This window comes from Pteropus vampyrus, unplaced genomic scaffold (genome assembly GCF_000151845.1).
Source record: "Pteropus vampyrus isolate Shadow unplaced genomic scaffold, Pvam_2.0 Scaffold1, whole genome shotgun sequence".
NCBI lineage: Eukaryota > Metazoa > Chordata > Mammalia > Chiroptera > Pteropodidae > Pteropus > Pteropus vampyrus.
In genome coordinates, this window is record NW_011888782.1 from 4,206,151 (window position 1) to 4,223,353 (window position 17,203).

The following is a 17,203-nucleotide window of genomic DNA, read 5'->3' on the forward strand; positions in this document are numbered from 1 at the left end:
GGGGAGATATCTCTCCAACCCAGTCATTGACCATCTGCTCACCCACTGACCCATTCCTATCCTAGTCACAGTCCCATCTTCTCTGATTTTACTATTTTTTGAGGCAGGACGGTGCTCTGTTTCGTGCTGCCTGTTGACAATATTCACTGAGAAGGTATCGTTCAAGTTACTGTTTCCTGCCCCCTGCTACTCCTCAAAATGCACAAGAACTTATTCTGTCCTAAAAAAGATTATAGGGACCTTAGTCAGAAGGCAAGTAAATATTCTTATAGTCTGGCCCATGTCCTTGGGTCTCTCTCTCCCTCCCTCTCTCTCTCCCTTCTTCCCTCCACAAGTCTCTATATCTGCATCTCTCATACACACATACACACATCTCATATAAGAACACATATAATATTATGTTTAAGGATATCAAAGTATCATACAAAGTGAGTACAAAAAGGGTCAGAGAATGGGCAGCGCACAAAGCTGGAGTCATCTGAGAGAAGTCGTGGCACCAAGGATGATGAGCCCTTCTCTGAATTGCATCGGGAGCGAGCACAGAGAAGGACACTGATAATCCTAGGTCGGTGGTGCCTACAGCTCCTTGGAGACAAAAAGACAGAAAACATGAAATCGCCATGAGAGGAACAGAAATGGAAATGAGGCATCTCTCGGTTTTTGTTTGAAATAGGGATGTGTTTTCAAATGCTTTTCCAACCTCAGGTTGGTGAATAAATCAGATGCGTCTCGATGCCGATTACCTCCACACACCGGTGGGGGCATCACTCAGTGCTCTCCGACTGCCAAATGCATCTCCTCAGAGATGCCACGACTACAGCACAATCTCTCCAGCTGTGTAGCAGGCATCGTCCTTGGAATCAGTTTCCCCCACTTGGGAATGAGGTGATGGAGATAAGGGAGCCCCAGCTGGGCCCCAATCAGAAATTAAGCTGGGGGATCCCCATCGGAGTGCATGTGGGAGGGTGGGCGGTGGCAGGGCATGGTAGAACTTTCTGGCCACCTTGTAGTGTGTGGAAAGCAGACTGATTGATAATAGGCACTATTTTCCCAGCTTTTATCGCTATGCTTGGCACATGGTAGATACTTAACAAATATTCAGTAAATGAATAGTAGCAGCAGACACTTGCTAGGGTCTTTCCACATGCCAGATACCGTTCTAATTGCTTGGTTTACATTAACTTATTTATCCTCTCGACAGCCCTGTGAGATAGGTGCTGTTATGCTCCTCATTTTGTAGATGGAGAAACTAGACAGAGACAGGTTAAAGTGCCCAAATTCAAACCACTAGGAGACAAAGTGAGGTTGTGAAGCAGGTGCTGTGCTAAGTGCTAACATTCATTATTTCAGTCAGTCCTCATAGCAACTCTGTGAAAAAATATCATTGTCTCCATTTTACAGGGGAAGAAACTGAATCGCAGAAAGGTTAAACCATTTCCTAAACTGACACAGCTAATAAGTGGCAGACCCGGGATTTGAACCAAGGACAGTAGACATAGGGGCTTATTTCCCCTGGACTCTTCACTCAGGTGAATTGTTAGGCTCTTAGGAAGCAGATGCCAGTGTCCTGGGTTGTCCTATATGCCAGCTGGGCCTGGACTGCCTGGCCCCTGACAAGCAGAAGCTTAGGACTGGTTGGGAGATGGGTGTGAAGGCTCCATTAGCTCTCTCGGTCATCTGGGGTGACAGAAGTGCTCCCTTCTTCTAACTGGGGTCTGGAGGTGAGAGGCCTGCAAAGCGGACAGTGACTCCAAGAGGAGGTAGCAAGGGAGGCTCTCCAATCCTGGGACCAAGGGAAGAGGAAGGAACGGGAAGGGGGTGGGGTGAGCAGCTAGATGAGGAGCTCTTGGGGAACTGGGATCCAGGCCATTTTGTCCTGTGTGTGCTGGACCTGTGGCCCGCGAGAGGGCCTCAGTCGCCCAAAGATCCATTGTTTTCAGAATTTTGCAAGACTTTTTTTCTATCTTGCCTTTTTAGTCTAACTTATTTCTGTCAATTATTTCTGTTTATAATAACAAAATATTGGAACAACCCAACTTACAATACTAAGAGAGTAGTGGAGAAGTCCAAGAACTGGTGGATTGTTTGTGTGAACTGTGGTAAGTTGCAAACAAACATGTACAAAATGATTTCTTTTTTGTCGGAAAAAAGTACACATGTGCCTCCGCATGTGCGCGCGTGTGCGCACGCGCGTGTGTGTTTGTGTGTGTGTGCGTGTGTGTGTGTGGAGAGAGAGAGAGGCGGGCAGGCAGGCAGACAGACAGACAGATAGACAGAAAGAATTAGAAAGTTATACACCAAGGTATTACCAAGTATTTTCTGAGTTCTCAGGGAAGTTAGGGTGACAGGAGCTCTCATTCTTTGTCTTCTTTAATTTGAGGTTTGCGATTTTTCTCTAATGAGGATGCATTACTTATGAGACAAAACAATGAAATTCTATTGTTGAACATTTAATTTGTACCAGTCGAGCCCCTTTTATTCAACATTAATATCTTCCCCACATTTTGTAATTATAAGCAATATGAAACCAGGAATACTGGCAGGAAATAAAGAAATTAAACAGAAAATAATGAAAAGTTATGAAAGTTGTCCAAAAGCATAAACATGTGCAAAGCAGTTGTCAAATGTCCTATTATGTAACAAAAGACTTGAAAGAATATTGACGGGAATATATGTAGTTATTGTTTTTGTTTGTTTGTTTGTTTTTACTGAATTCATCTTTGAATTTGTCAGCTGACTTGCTTTTTGGACCCAGTGTAAGCCCCAGTTTCAGTGGGAGGAGGCAACTCCCTCCCTTGTTTGTCCCTCAGCCATCTGAGTTCTTACAGCCCTTGGGGACCCCTCGCCCCGTGTGTTCTGCCCCTGTGTAGCACTATACTTACATGTCTGTGTTATCACCCACCACTCTTTTGCAAAAGGCAGACAGGCACCCAGAATCTGCCACCAGCTTCGGCCACTAATGCACAGTGTGACTAGGGGCTCCTTCCCAGCCTCTTCTAGGAAAGGGCAGAGACTTTTTTGTTGTTCTTGGAAGCTCAATGATTTTAAATTTTATGTTAGGCAGAGCCCTAGAGCACTGGAAACAGAAATTTTGTTTCATGGGCTTTTATAGGAGGTTACATTTTTTAGAATCTGCCCCACTAGAGGCATAAGGCCCTGCAAGCACAGGGCGATCTCAGAATAAGCCTGTGGTAACCCTCTCCCTTCCTGGGCTACGCCACTGATGGGCCCTGGAAACCAGAGCAGCTACTCTCTTCTGTCCTAGGTCTAAATGCCTGCCAGAAATCCAGCCCTTCCTCCCCTGTGAGCCTGTCTCCTCCGGGGGGTGCTTACCCCTAGGCACCTCCATTCATTCCACATGGGAAATCCAACCATTCGTTGATCTCATTGGGGAAATAAAACAATTCTGTCAACAAAAAGAGAGAGTGGACACAATTTATTATTGGGTAAACATCCACAGACTCACGTGCATTGAAGGTAGGACAAAAGTGACTGTGGAGTCCGGACAGAATTTCATGAGAATTTGTGCAGTAAAGTAAAAGAAGGAACAATGCAAACTTCTCTCATCACCTGAGAGACAAATGGGCGGGCCTTGGGATCGTCTCCTGTATACCTCCAGAGACGTCTGAGCTAATTTCTATGGTACGTGGCTATAATTTCAAAGGTTGGAAGGGCCCTTGACCTTGCATTATAAAACCCAAACTTTGGGCATCTTATCAGGCTTATTAAGTTTTCAAGAAGACTCACTAAGGAGAGGGAAGCGGGAGGTAAGTGCCTTGTCCCCAAAGAAAGCATCATTATTTTACCTTTAGAGTCCCTTCTGAAAACCCACCAGTACTATTTCCCCAAACCACCTCTTTTTTTGACAGAAGTATAATGTCAACCTCCCCTCCCTTTCTCTTTGTGCATCACTTGATGGCATTTGTATAGTGCACAGGGCTTACCGATAACTCCATGTTTATTATCTCATTTGATTTTCATAATCTGTGGAGGTGGTTTATTATTCTTATCTTATTGTTGCAGAAACAGACTAACTCTCCTAAATTTGGTGCGGGGAGCTGAGACCTGAACCCAGGTCTCTGATATCAAATGTCTCATCCTTTTCACTCTCTAAGAATATATTACTAGGACATTTTAATGCAAGTCAAGAAAGAAAGGTAATATACAAAGAAATTGGGAGAGGTGTGTTATATTCATACAGTATTTGAACACTGTGCCACATTCTAGAACAGAAAGTCCAACAGAACTTTCTGTGATGATGAAAATATTCTTTACTGTAGCTATCTAATATGGTAGCCTTAAGCCATAGCCACTTTTTACGTGGATACTTGAATGTGGTAGTGTGACTGAGGAATCGACTTCTTAATTTATTTAATCTTAAATAAAATGTAAATTTAAAAGCCACATGTAGCTAGGGGCTCCCATGTAGGATGGTGCAGCTCTAGAATGCAAAAACCCTGCTAGGTACATCTCGAGAAGTCCCCAAGGCCAATAACCAGTGGGCTTTGTTTGCCTCAGACCTTGGAGTGAAGGTCCCTTAGATGTTAGCTGCCCGGACATTCACACCAAGTAGGCTGCTTCTTGGGAAAGAGGACACAGGGGTCCAGAGAGGTTTTGGCTGCATATGCCCTTCAGCAAGCTGGCATGCTCAGTGGGGCTCTGGCTTCTCATATGGGCCTTAGTTCACAATCATTCTCTTGAGAGCGTTCAGTCCCCTCCATTCCTTCTCAGCCTCCTCCCAGTCCTACAGCCCAGAGCACAGGAGTCATCTGGAGGCTGCCCCTTCAGCCAAGCCAGGAAACTAGAACAGAGAGGAGAAGAGCTATTCACCTGCTCAAAGTCACATCAGAACAGAGCCGATAGGCACCTTCGAAATCATCTCTTCAAAATCTTTGCTTTACAGAATTTGAGAGACCAAGGCCCGGAGAGGTGACCAGTACTATCCCTGGCCTCTTTGCCCGAGGCCCTGACCCACTTAGCCCACAGACAGGGCAGGAACACATGTGCAAGCGAGAAAAACCAGAGCCATCTGGACGAGGTCAGGTACTCCTGCTGCCTCATTATGTCCATGCAGTAATTTCTTAAAATTCATGATGAGTATGTTTGGCAAAAAGAACAAAGTTTCCAATCATTTAACTGCTAATACATACATTTGAGTCACTTATTGGTTAAAAAAATCCATCCTGTTCTTAAAGATTCTCTGTAATATAATTCTATTTTTTGAAAACTCCCCCTTGCACAGAGATTAGGCCCATCTCTCATAGACAAAGTATTCTTGGAGCATATTTATTGATTTAATGACACTACTTACCCGTCTTTGGGGGTAACTAATACTAATCTCAATACTATCCTAAGTGGAAAGTCCTCTTTCGTGTCCAACCTTGATTTTTTCCCTTCTAACACAGCATGGTGTGGAGAGTGCTTAGCCAAACCAGACGGACAAGTCATAAGTAGGCCGCATTTCGTTAGGAATTGTATAAGCTATATTTCGCAGACTTGTTAAAGGTCCAAAGTTCAAAGTTTCAGATATGGCCATACAGATCACAGCAGACCTGATATGAAACAGTCTAGATAACAAACTGTTGCATAACGCTGAACTGTATCAGGGAATTAGTTGCAATAAAAACACTCAAAATGAATCATCGCAAAGCGCCAGCAGACACAGCAGTAAGGTGAGTAGTCAAGATTCCCATGGGCATTACATCTCACTTTTAATGGCACTGTATGAGCACATAGCCCCATTTCTCTATATAATTAGAGCTAATAAATATCTTCATGTGGGCATTTTTGACAGACTTTGGAAATATTAACCTATCATTATTGGAGTTCCGTGGTTCTGAATTTGAGTATGAGAAACACGGCCAAAGTCTTGCTCATCTCAAAAGGCAAACATAGCAAAGATTAATCCCACAGGATTGTTATCTGATGTCTGGCCAGCAAGATGAGGGTGGCTGACTTAATGTTTCAACTGCTTCCATTTTATTACTTGGAAAGTTTTTTGGTTATTCAAACACTGCCACAGAAGAAAAGAAAATGGGATTTGGAGTCAAAAGTATTGGATTGAAATGCCAAGACTGCCACTTAATGACTGTGATAGTTTGGATTATTTTTCAGAAATATTCACTCCTTCCCATCCCACCATGTCATTGGAGAATTGTATTTTCCTGCCCGGTTGTCTTTGGGCTCAGCCACATGACTTATTTTGTCGAACGTACGTTGGCAGAGATGATGCAAGCAAAGACTTGAAATGTGCACGTACAGTGGGAATTAACTCTCATGCTTCTTGTCGGAGGAAGAAGGGAGACGTGGGACCAGACCCAGGCCCAGCCTGCACTTTAGAGACGCCCAGCCAACCCCAGCCAGGACCAGCCAACCTCAGGCAGGACCAGCCAACCCCAGCTGACACATAGATGCATAAGAAAATTTTTAAATGACGACCGTTTTAAATTTGGGGGTAGTTTGTAATGCAACAACACCTGGCTGATGCACTGGCAAAGACTTGGTTTTCATTAACATGGGGATAATAGTATTAACATTACAGTATGGTTTAAATGACGTCATGTTGTTATCACTTTACCTATTTAAGAATAAATAGGGTGTCCCGCCCCTGCCTTGGCTTCCCCAACATTGTATATAGTGACAATTTAGCGAAGCTGAGACTACAGAACTACACTGTCCAGAATCCCCTTCCCTGTGTGGTTCCAGGTTAGCACTGACCACCAGAGAAATTTTGTGCCATTTTTGGAAGCCGGAAGTAAAGCAGCAGACATGTTTTTATGCTCTGAAGGTTGGAGTAGGGCACAGGGAGCAGTGAGCACTACACGTGTTGTGCTGATCTGCTAGCTTGTCTTGTTCTGGACCAAGTACTTATGCACCTCCATGAGGAAAGGCACCCTGGAAGCCACTCACAGCATCAAGGTTGGAGGTGGCGAGAGACAGGTGTAGGTTCCAGTTTGTATTTTGTCTTGTTCACACCAGACTTTCTTTTCCAACTACCAGTTTGGCTGACTTATAGCTATGTTAGGCTCAACATCAGATGCAGAGATTACTGCCTTGCCTCGATGTCACCACTCACTCCCGCAAACATAAAGTCTAATCCTTATAACAAATCCTTCATTCGCAACCACTCACAGTTCTTCTCTGGATTGGATTCTGATATATTATAGCTAAGTCCATTGTTGTCTTAATCTATAAATTCAGGCAAGTTCCCCAGATCATAGTCTTTGAGTCATTTTTGATGGATCAAGAAATATGTAAGATTAAACTATTCTTCATTGAATTCTTACTGTGTGCAAACATTCTGCTGCGTTATACGTATCTCATTCAATTGCATTAAATGGTCCAAATCCCCCATCCTAGCTAGCTCACTCTTGTCATCCTCACTAATTAGTAGTTCAGAAATACCTGCTAGCTACAGTAATATTTCAAGTTCTGTCACTTGGGATTGTAGACTGGGACCTGGTGCCTTCTGGGATGACCCCGGGTAGCCTGTGCTGCCCGCATCTGAAGAGCCTGGATCACAGGTGGTGCCAATTAAGGGTTTGTTTCCTTCTCTTCTCCTCTCTCAACCTTGACATTAATTTTTGTCCAAAGGTACATCCTTTGACCCTACCCAAGAACTCAGTTCCTCTCTAAGAATGAAGTCTGGCCCCAAATCTTTGCCTAGTGACTGGGTCTTGCTGCCATGGTCAGGTCTCAAATGAGAACTCCTTGCCTACCCCAGTCTCGAGGGTTGACCCTCCTGGACTGAATAGTTCTTGTGGCTTGATGCCACTTATTGGGATACCCCCACCCCTTACTAGACATTCATCCCTAATTGTGAGCTTCTTCATATCGAATCCCGTCTCTCATCCAATACCCCTCATTGGCCCTCTAGGACCGAGGTAGCTGCCTTCCTTGGAGACAGCCTGCTGGGCCCACTGTGCCTCTGCAATCTGCACTGGAAGCCAGGTTAGTTTCTCAGTGTTTGTCTCATCTCAGGAAGCAGGTGTTATGACGAGGTTTGCCAGGTTATACAAAGATTAAATGTTGTGGGGCTTCTAACCCAGATCCTCATGTGGATTTGAGAAGTTTTTCAATAGCAATAACTATGTTAGTTATTGACTACCATATAATAGCTACGATATCAACTTGGCTAAGCTGGAACAATGATTTCCAGGATTCTCTTCCCTATATGGTTCTGGGTTACAATTGGCTAAAAAAGAGAGATTTGTGCAAAATTTGGAAGGCAGAAAGGAAGCAGCAGCTGTGACTTTGAAGATCGCTGCAGTTAGAGGTGGTGAGAGACAGATGTGGAGGCGCCAGTGGTTAATTTATCCTCTCTCTTTCCTACTGCAAGTCAGCTCTTTTTACTGTCACCTTTACTGACCAACAGCAACTCCCAGCTCATCATGAAATGCTTGGCTGTGAACTCAGAAGCAACACAGAAGCAATGACCTTCCCAGAGTTCTGCACCAGCTGCCTCCATGGTTTGTTCCTACTCCAGCAGTGGGATGTGCCTAACTTTGATATCCCTTCAAGCTCAAATTTGTTTACCAGAACCAGGGTATGGAGAAGACTGGTTAGTGACTTTTCTCCCCTTATTTTAGCAGTGACCAGTTTTCTTTTGAATAATGCTAACATGCTTTCCTAGAATTTGATTAATATTCATTCAGTATTCTATTGGTTTTTTTTTTCTGGGTTCTAGGGTTCTCCTGTAAATCCAGAGAGAAAGATAGAGATTCTGCTGTTCCTTCTCCTATTTTAAGCATTTTGTGAGCTAGGGCTAGTATTTTTCACTGTGATTTCTTTTTCATATGTCCTTTGTTTTAAACCCCTAACAAGGAAAAATTTGTAAATGGTTTTCCAGCCAAATATGTAATCATGAGCAATTTGCTTTGTAGGAAGTAGGGAATGGCAGGCGTCTCAAATGGAGTTAAAGAAATTCTAATTACTTACACCTGCGGAAGCTGTCACTTTTCTAAGATGTGTAATTAGCAGCCAGAGTGCGTGTTGGAAAAGTGTGATTGCCTGTTTAAATAGGGGGCACAGCCCAGAGGCTGCCCAAATTGGGGCTCTCCCACTGTGTTCATTAGCCCAGCCTGGGATCTCCGGTCACTTGTTAAGGCTGATTGCATGACTGAACACAAAGTGTGTGGCCAACTGAGCCCACACACTGTTCCATGTGCAAAGCAGGTGTGACCATTTTAAAAAATTGAATCCTTCTTACTTTGCAATTATAAATTTTCTGCTTTCCTAGCTCAGTGGTTCTGAGCTTTGGCTGAACATTAGAATCAACAGGGAGAGTCTTTAAAAATCCTGATGCTCTAGCTGCACCCAGATCAATTAAATCAGACTCTCTCTGGGAGACCAATAGTTTTAAAGCTCCTCAGGTGCTGCCAAGTTTGAAAACCAGTTCTAGACCACTTTAGCTGCATCAGAATCATCTGGAGGGCATGTTAAAACCCACCCCCAGAGATATTCAGTAAGGTGTGGGCATGTCCAATATTTCAAACTTCTCATATTCATTCAATGCTCAAAACAACGTTGAATTCCTTTTTAATTAGAATAATCTTTTTCTGCACATATGACAGGCATTGTGCTAAATGTGTTATAGTCATTCACTTGTTTAATCATTTTCATAGGCTTCCATTCTCACCCTTTAGGTCTCGGAAAAAGTGCCGGACCTGAGACAACTTCTGTTTATTTACCCTTTACAAAAGCACCTGCTGCAGCTATCACATCACCTGGTTTGTTTCCTTCTGGGCCCAAACCAGTCTGTAATCTTATTTCCTCTGTTCCAGTTGCACGCAAGCTCCATAATGACAGAAACCCTGTTTGTCCTCACCTAGTGCCTAGAAGGTAACAGGCACTCCACACTTGCTGAATGAATGGATCCACAGAGCAAACATAAACCTAGGAAAGAGGTACTAGCATGGTATTTCTCAGAGTAAGATCTGGCGCTACAAAAAGATTAAGGAACTTGTCCAAGATTTTAGTGGAGGAATTGAGACTCAAACTGACCAGGGTTGGGCTTTCAAACCACTGCAGGAATTGATCATTAGCGTTAAATAAAAGATGTCTTCTTTCCCAGTAATAAACTGAATTACTCACCTAAGAATGTCAACTATCTTTTCCTTAATGCTACTTGATTCAAAGATGTATATATATTTCAAATAACAATAAAAATCCAGATCCCAAATGCATATGGCCAGACTATAGGAACAGTGGCAATTTCTTTCCTTTTTAAAAAAACTCTTCTGTTAATACCCCAAACCTATTTACAATGCCCCAAAGCAGGTTAGAGATTTCTATGTCATATACAATTACACCAAATTTCTTAAATATAAAATGTTGGTATTTCAGGGAAGAAAAAAACACATGAAAACAAATGGATCTGAATGATCTGACTTTATTTAGCCTGCCAATACAATTATTTTGGTAATAAATTAATATTTACAGTTACAAAAATGTCGAGTGCTAGGAAAATGCTTCTAAATGTGGAAAGGACATGTAGAATGCTTTAAACAGTTGACTATAATTTTCAAACTCCGAAGTGTAATAATATTGTTATTGAAGAATGGAGTCTCTGTAATTCGTGATTTAGAGTTTATAAAGGTTTCAATTGCCACTTCAGCTCCTGCAAGCTACAACGCCTGAAATTATGGAACTGACATTTTAGAAATTACCTGATCCAGTCTTATAAGTATACAGATGAAGAATCCACTGGCCTTGCCAAAGATTATAAAGCTAGTGAGAGACAGAGGCTGGATTATAAATGTTCTCTGAGGTGCTCCAAAAATATCTGCTGAGCTAAATAAGGCACATATATCACACAGAACTCTAGCTGAATATCTGAAAAGACCCTGCCTGGTTTTACTTTCTGCTTAACAGAAATTTAAATTTAAATCCTGATGTGTTCTTTTGTAGTTAAGAAATTTAGTGATTCAGTTGCTTTGGAAACAAAATCGTTTCCATGATTGCAGCTTATCGCTGATCACTGATTGCTGTTTATGCTTCTTTTCTGCTGGGATGTTTGGACTAGGGCAATTTGTCTTCCTGTTCTTCTGTGCTCATTGACCTATATCAAGGGTGTCTGTTCTTGTTTGAAATTTATCACCAGCTGAAGGAGCTAATGTCATCAATACCTATAAACCATCAACATTTGTGTATGGGACAGTTTGTTCCTCTTTGCAGCTCATTCCCACAGGGTCAGCACCTGCTCTGTTCATCAGAGCCATCACTGGTTCCAAAGCAACTGTGGATTACTTCTGGGATGTCAGTGTCTCGAACAATGAGATTTCTCATCACATCAAGAATATGCCATATAATGCTTCATATCATGTACCAAGCACTTCTAGCACACATTTTTTTAAAATGATATATTTCTAAGCCTAATGGCTGCACATAGCCATGCTGCTAGCAGGTAAAAAAAAAAAGGCACTCATTTTAATTTAAACCTCGATGAGTGTGTGCAGCACATTTATCAATCAGTAATAGAATGTTCACATTCTGGCAAGCTATTTTTCTTTCTAATTATAGGAGCCATTCCCAAAATAAACTGCCAGACATGTTTTATTTTTAAACTTTATATACACACAGCAAAATTATAAAGTGAATCTCTGAATTTCCATGTAAGTGATTCTAATTTCTTGCTACTCTCAGCACTGCAGCAAAGGAAGACTGGTGGCCTATATTTATATATTTTTCTCCAGGGCAATATTTCTCTGTAAGAGCAAATGTTTGGTTTGGTTGCAACTTACAGAGGATTATCAGATGTGCTCTCAGGGCCATACTTATTTAGAACGGGCATCTCATTTTCAAGTTCATCCTCAGAAAATACAAGAGTTTTGCCTTTTAGGAGTAGTGACTTGATTTTGCGATAATGCTAAAGGCACTACCACCAGCCATGAAGACTTGACATTACCCTTGATCTAGAATGCAATTTCATTAGCTATATCTAAAAATTAACAAACAAGAACTCAAGACACAGAAACATTTGCTCTGATCTGGCAACAACGTTCAAGTATTTAATTTACTACTTTGGCATGTTTTTCACTTATCATTCTGTTACCAATTTCGCTTCCTTTGGCTGTTTTTTTTGTTTGTTTTAATCCTGTCCTGATTTTCAAGAAGCATGCAGAATATCGATAGAGAAATGCCACGCTCTTTGACCATTTCACTTTTTGACTTTTCTTTCTCACTAATTTTTAGCTCTGGAAAAATTGTGAGCTCAGTATATTTCCTAATACCATGACCAGAACACAAAGCATGAACTACAACGGAAAAGGCATGCTTAACAACGGGAACATTCTAATAATGGCAAGACTGAGAAGACTGGATTGGAGTGGGAACTAATATTCTTAAGTTCAGAACAGCAAAGCTGATGTCAAATTTCAAAAAGGACTAACTTTAATAATCTTAATAACCAATTCGAAAATAAAAATCTCTTTTTTATTAAGGAATCCTAATGACTTTGAGGTAGATGATGTTGCTATCGGATAATAATTAGTTATAAGATATAAAAATAAAACTAACGGAAAGAAAGCACTGATTTGAAATTGTCTTCCTTTAAATTCAGATGGAAAATTAAGAACACTTTTTCCAATTCAAAGTTCTAAGCACAAAATCCAAGTATGTCACGTCATAGACTTGCTCCTTTAATTGGAGATGAACTTGGCAGCCGATGGAAAGAATCCATCCTCTAATGGAACAGCAAACTACAAAACGGTTGTCCTCATGAAGAAGCCAGTAACTCGGCATTCATTTTTTCAGCTTGGCTCATTCCCAAATGTTCAGGATTTGGATTCCTAGTGTTTTTCAGCATTTAACTAATTCTTTGCTGGTGGAAGGGGCTGGGATTGTTTCTCCACACATAAACTGCTCCTAAGAAAGAACAAACGTAACATTAATCATTCAGTGCCTGTGTCACAAACATATTAATATTAAACTTTCATCTTGTCACAGAATCAATCCAGTTTTGAACTCTCCCATTGTTGTATCACTTCATCCTTGTTTGGAGTCAATGTCAACACCAGAATTATAAACTTAAAAGTGTATCATTTTTTAGTCCTAAATTCATATTTAATATAAAGCACCTTATCTTATAAACAAGCATGCTCACTTTCACTACAGAAGCATCCACTTCTCAGAAATCACATTTATAAAGACATTGCCACACCTTTGAAGTTACTGTATTAACTACTACTTATACTAAAACTTCTCCACTTCGACATTTGGTCATTCAAATATCCATCCTCTTCAAAGTAATTATTTCTTCCAACAAAAGGGACAGCTCTTTATGTGTTTCCCAACCAACATTATTTGCAATGTTAGCTGCTTTATAAATGAAATCCGATCTCTGATCATTTATCCTGTTTACATCAGCTACTGCAAGAAATCTCTGCCTCCCAGGTTACCCCTAATCTCCTGCAATCTGGTCACCGTAAGGATCAGCCTGTATCCTGCCCCTTTCACTCTCTTATTCCTGCCTAGCACCTGGAACCTTCCCAATGTGCTCTTTGGAATTCATGGTCCATCATTAGAACAATGCTCCATATTCTCGACCTCTTCTTTAAAATGTCCCTGCACATTCTTGCTCTAACACAGTGGTCTCAAGGTGTAGTGCTGGTGGTGGTGGTGTGTGTGTGTTGATTTTGCCTCCAGGGGACATTTGGTAACATCTGGAGACATTTTGAGTTGACACGACTGAGGGGGTGGTGCTACTGGCTAATGGGTACAGGCCAGGGATGTTACTAAACACCCTCCAATGCACAGGGCAGCTCTGTACAGCAAAGTTGTTCAGCCTAAAATATCCGTAACGCTGAGGCTGAGAAAAGGCCATCCCCTAAGGGCACTGTTTCACCTGTAACCCCTCAAGTGATGGCTCCGTGTTTTCTCAGAGCCCCAGTACCACAGAGACTGGAGGAGAAGCTGGTCGCTCCTTTCCGCTACTGCTCTCCTTCCCTCTCAAAACCCCACCAACTTTGAATCTTACGTCATGAAACTATATCATCGCTACTCCTCTCTGTTGTTGTACCCGCCTCGGATCCCTCATTCCAACCCCTCTGAGATCTCTAGCATATTCATCCTACCACCTTTACACTGCTGCTCACTCCCTTAATGTTTTCTTTACCTAGTTTAAATTCCACGGTCAATTATCACAATTGCTCTTCTCTCACTCCTTCCTATTCACTCGGCAAATCCACAAGCTGGTTAAATCCAACTTCCTGTGTCTCCATTCACCCACGTAGCTGAATGTCTACCACCATTAGGCCCTCTCATGATCCCCACCAGTTACTGCTCCATGTCTCTCCTCCCCTTTGTAGTAAACTCCTTGAAAGTAAAGTCTACACTTGCTGCTTCCTATTCTCTCATTCTCTCCAACAAGTTTCCCATCAGTCAGGCTCTGTCTCCTTTACTCCACTGAAACTGCTCTTATAACCATCACAAATGGCCACCCTGTTAAAGACAATGGTTAATTTCCAGTTATCTTTCTATCAGTGGCATCTGACAAGGTTGAGTACTTCCTCTACCTTTTCTCATCTGGCTTCCACGATATGATATTGGAATATGAATCCTCCTCCTTCAGTGGTTGCTCCTTCTCCCCCAGCTTTGCTGATTCCTCACTTCCCTCCCTGACTTATTACGTTGCAGTGCCCCAAGGTTCAGTTCTTTCTTTTCTCCATCTGTACTACATTCACAGTCCTGGTGATCTCATCCAATCTCATGGCTCTAGATGCTATCTACATGCTGATAAATCTCAAATTTACAGTGCTTGCTGACCACTTTTTGAACTCCAAACTTGGATATCCAATCGGTTTCTCACCAGCTCCACTTTGATGAAAAATATACCTTTTGAACATAGTACACCCAACTTCCACTCCTATACCTGCAGCCACCCCCATCTTAGCTGGTAGTAAATCCATTCTTCCAGTTACAAAGGCCACAAGTGTTTAAATCATCCTCGACTCCTCTCATATCCTATATCCAATCAGTAAAAAAATCCCTGTCCTTTAAAGTATATCCAGAATCCAACCATTTCTTACCATCTCTGTTGCTGCAGCCGGTCCAAGCTACTCATCCCCTCCTTTGATTAGTCTAACGGCCTCCGACCTGGTTCTCCTGCCTCTGCCCCTGTTCCTTCACAGTCTACTCTGGACACAGCAGCCAGAATCCCTCTTTTAAAACTCGAGCTGGCCCATGGCACTCCCTTGTTCAAGGATCTTCCAACGGTTCTCTATATCATTCACAGGAAAAGCCAAAGTCCTTAAAGTGGCCCACAAACATCTCTGTGATCTGCCTACTCCAGGAATTCATCTTAGACAATTCTCACCCTTATTTACTCTGCTCTGGTCACGCTGGCCTCCTTGCTGTTCCTTGATAAAACTAAGCATGTTCCTGGCCAAGGGCCCCTTCACTGAAAGTTCTTTTTGCCAGGCTGTTCTTACCCATCATATGTATAGGGCTCACTCCCTCACTCTTTCAGTCTTTGCTCTACAAGGCCTGCCATGATCACCCTATTTAAATCTATAACATCTCCTCAAACAGCACTCCTGCTCTCCATTGTCCCATTCTCTTTTTGTTCTAGAACACATTTTAATATATGAATAAGTCAGTAAACTTCTAAATTACAGTCTAAACTATCCTCTCATGAGGCTAAGTGCCTGGTCCCACCTTCCCTATACTCATTTTAGAGTTCATCCTTAAGAATGTTAAACTGTTTTATGTCAATTACATATCAAAAAGAGAAAAGAATGTTAAGTTTCTTACTTAAGACTTTATTCCAAGTACTGACCAAAAGTTGGGGTATGGATGGGCAGTAATAACATTTATTTTGTTTTCTAGTGTTAATGTCTTTGGGTGAAAAACAACAGGACAACTAAAGACTAAAATGAAATTGTAAAATTACAACTATGACTATTTCTCAAACAATATATTGCTGACATTCTATATATAAGCCAGGTAAGAAATACTATACAATTTTTCCTTTGAAAATAAGCCTAGGAGCACTGAACAATTTTAATTACTTATTAAATAAAGTAGGAATAAAGACTGTCAATTAAATAACCTTTATAATTATTTTTCTATATAGGAAGCAATAATTTTCATTAGATACAGAAAAGTTTTCTTATTGCCTTGCCAAGGCTAAAATGAGTTAATCTGAGCTTTAAAAATTTTAATTTACGATACAGCTGTTTATTAATGGCTTTTAAAATGTTTTTAAAAACATAGCATTTACCTAACACACTGTTTAGAAAACATTTTCCTGCACTAACATATAGACAGGTTGCTATAGGTTCTTGCATTGCGACCCTTCTCCCACCTTTTAAAATGTGTTCCCTTACTTTGTCATAAATCACTTTTATAATGAGAGAGCAGCTAGGACACGTTGCCACGTCTTCCCCATTCTCCAAATCTTCCTGTAACAAAATCAAACACGTATGATCAGTATAGTCTTCCCTTTGCCATCTCCTCCTCCCAAACCCTGCCACCCCTATGGGCAAGCTCCTCTGCGACTTGCCTCCCTTTTGCGAGGGCCAAAAGGGCCTTCCGAGAGAAACGCCAACCCCTCCCCCCCTTTTTTTCCCCTGGAAGCGTCACTTGGGGGAAATACCAGTAAGGTTAGTCAAGGTTCAGTCGCCTCAAAACCTCTGGGAAGACAAAAACGCGTCACTTCCTCCAAGGAACTATCTCAGGAAGTGAGACCCGAAGTAGGACTCTAAGTGCGGGAGAATGGCGATAAGTCTGATGATGCTCACCCTCTACCCCCAGCCTGACTGAAGGCCTGAACGATGTGCCCACTGACAGTGTATAGAGTATCAATTTTGCAGAGATTCATAAACAAGACAAAACAATAACTATGAACCACATGGGCGACTGAATGGCGGAAGGGACGTCGTACAGCGAAAATGCGTCAGCTCTAATAAGTCGCCCGGAGGGATTCGATCCGAAGTTACCTTGGTGATGCAGAAGTTATCTCCACACGGGCAGGGGTAGAAATACGTCTCCAGGTCCTCGTCATATTGGAAGTCTTCGATCTCCACCTCGTCGTGAAACACCGCCATTGTCACTGGGGCCAGCAGAGTGCCTGTCACCCCCTCCTCCCGACACCGAGCCGGGTCGTTCTAACCCAGCAGATGCGGGCCGCAGCCGGGCGGTGTGTCACCATGCACCGACAGCCCGAACTAGCGCTTCCGGCGAGGAGACAATGACGCCACTGCGG

At 42.1% G+C, this 17,203-nt stretch overlaps 1 protein-coding gene across 2 annotated transcripts; it reads right to left on the reverse strand.

Annotated features, from left to right (window-relative positions):
- Positions 1–10,374: 10,374 nt before the first annotated feature.
- On the reverse strand, positions 10,375–17,192 carry DPH3 (diphthamide biosynthesis 3). 2 transcript variants are annotated; one of them, XM_023530795.1, is made up of 3 exons: positions 16,938–17,192; positions 16,304–16,400; positions 10,375–12,864 (listed from the first exon to the last, which is right to left on the reverse strand). In XM_023530795.1, exons 1-3 carry the CDS (start codon positions 17,043–17,045, stop codon positions 12,806–12,808), a joined length of 264 nt encoding a protein of 87 aa, XP_023386563.1. In that variant the 5' UTR covers positions 17,046–17,192; the 3' UTR covers positions 10,375–12,805. The 2 variants fall into 2 exon arrangements, with proteins under 2 accessions (XP_023386563.1, XP_011353058.1); XM_011354756.2 differs by having other exon boundaries at positions 16,326–16,400; positions 16,938–17,186.
- Between the last annotated feature and the right edge of the window lie 11 nt (positions 17,193–17,203).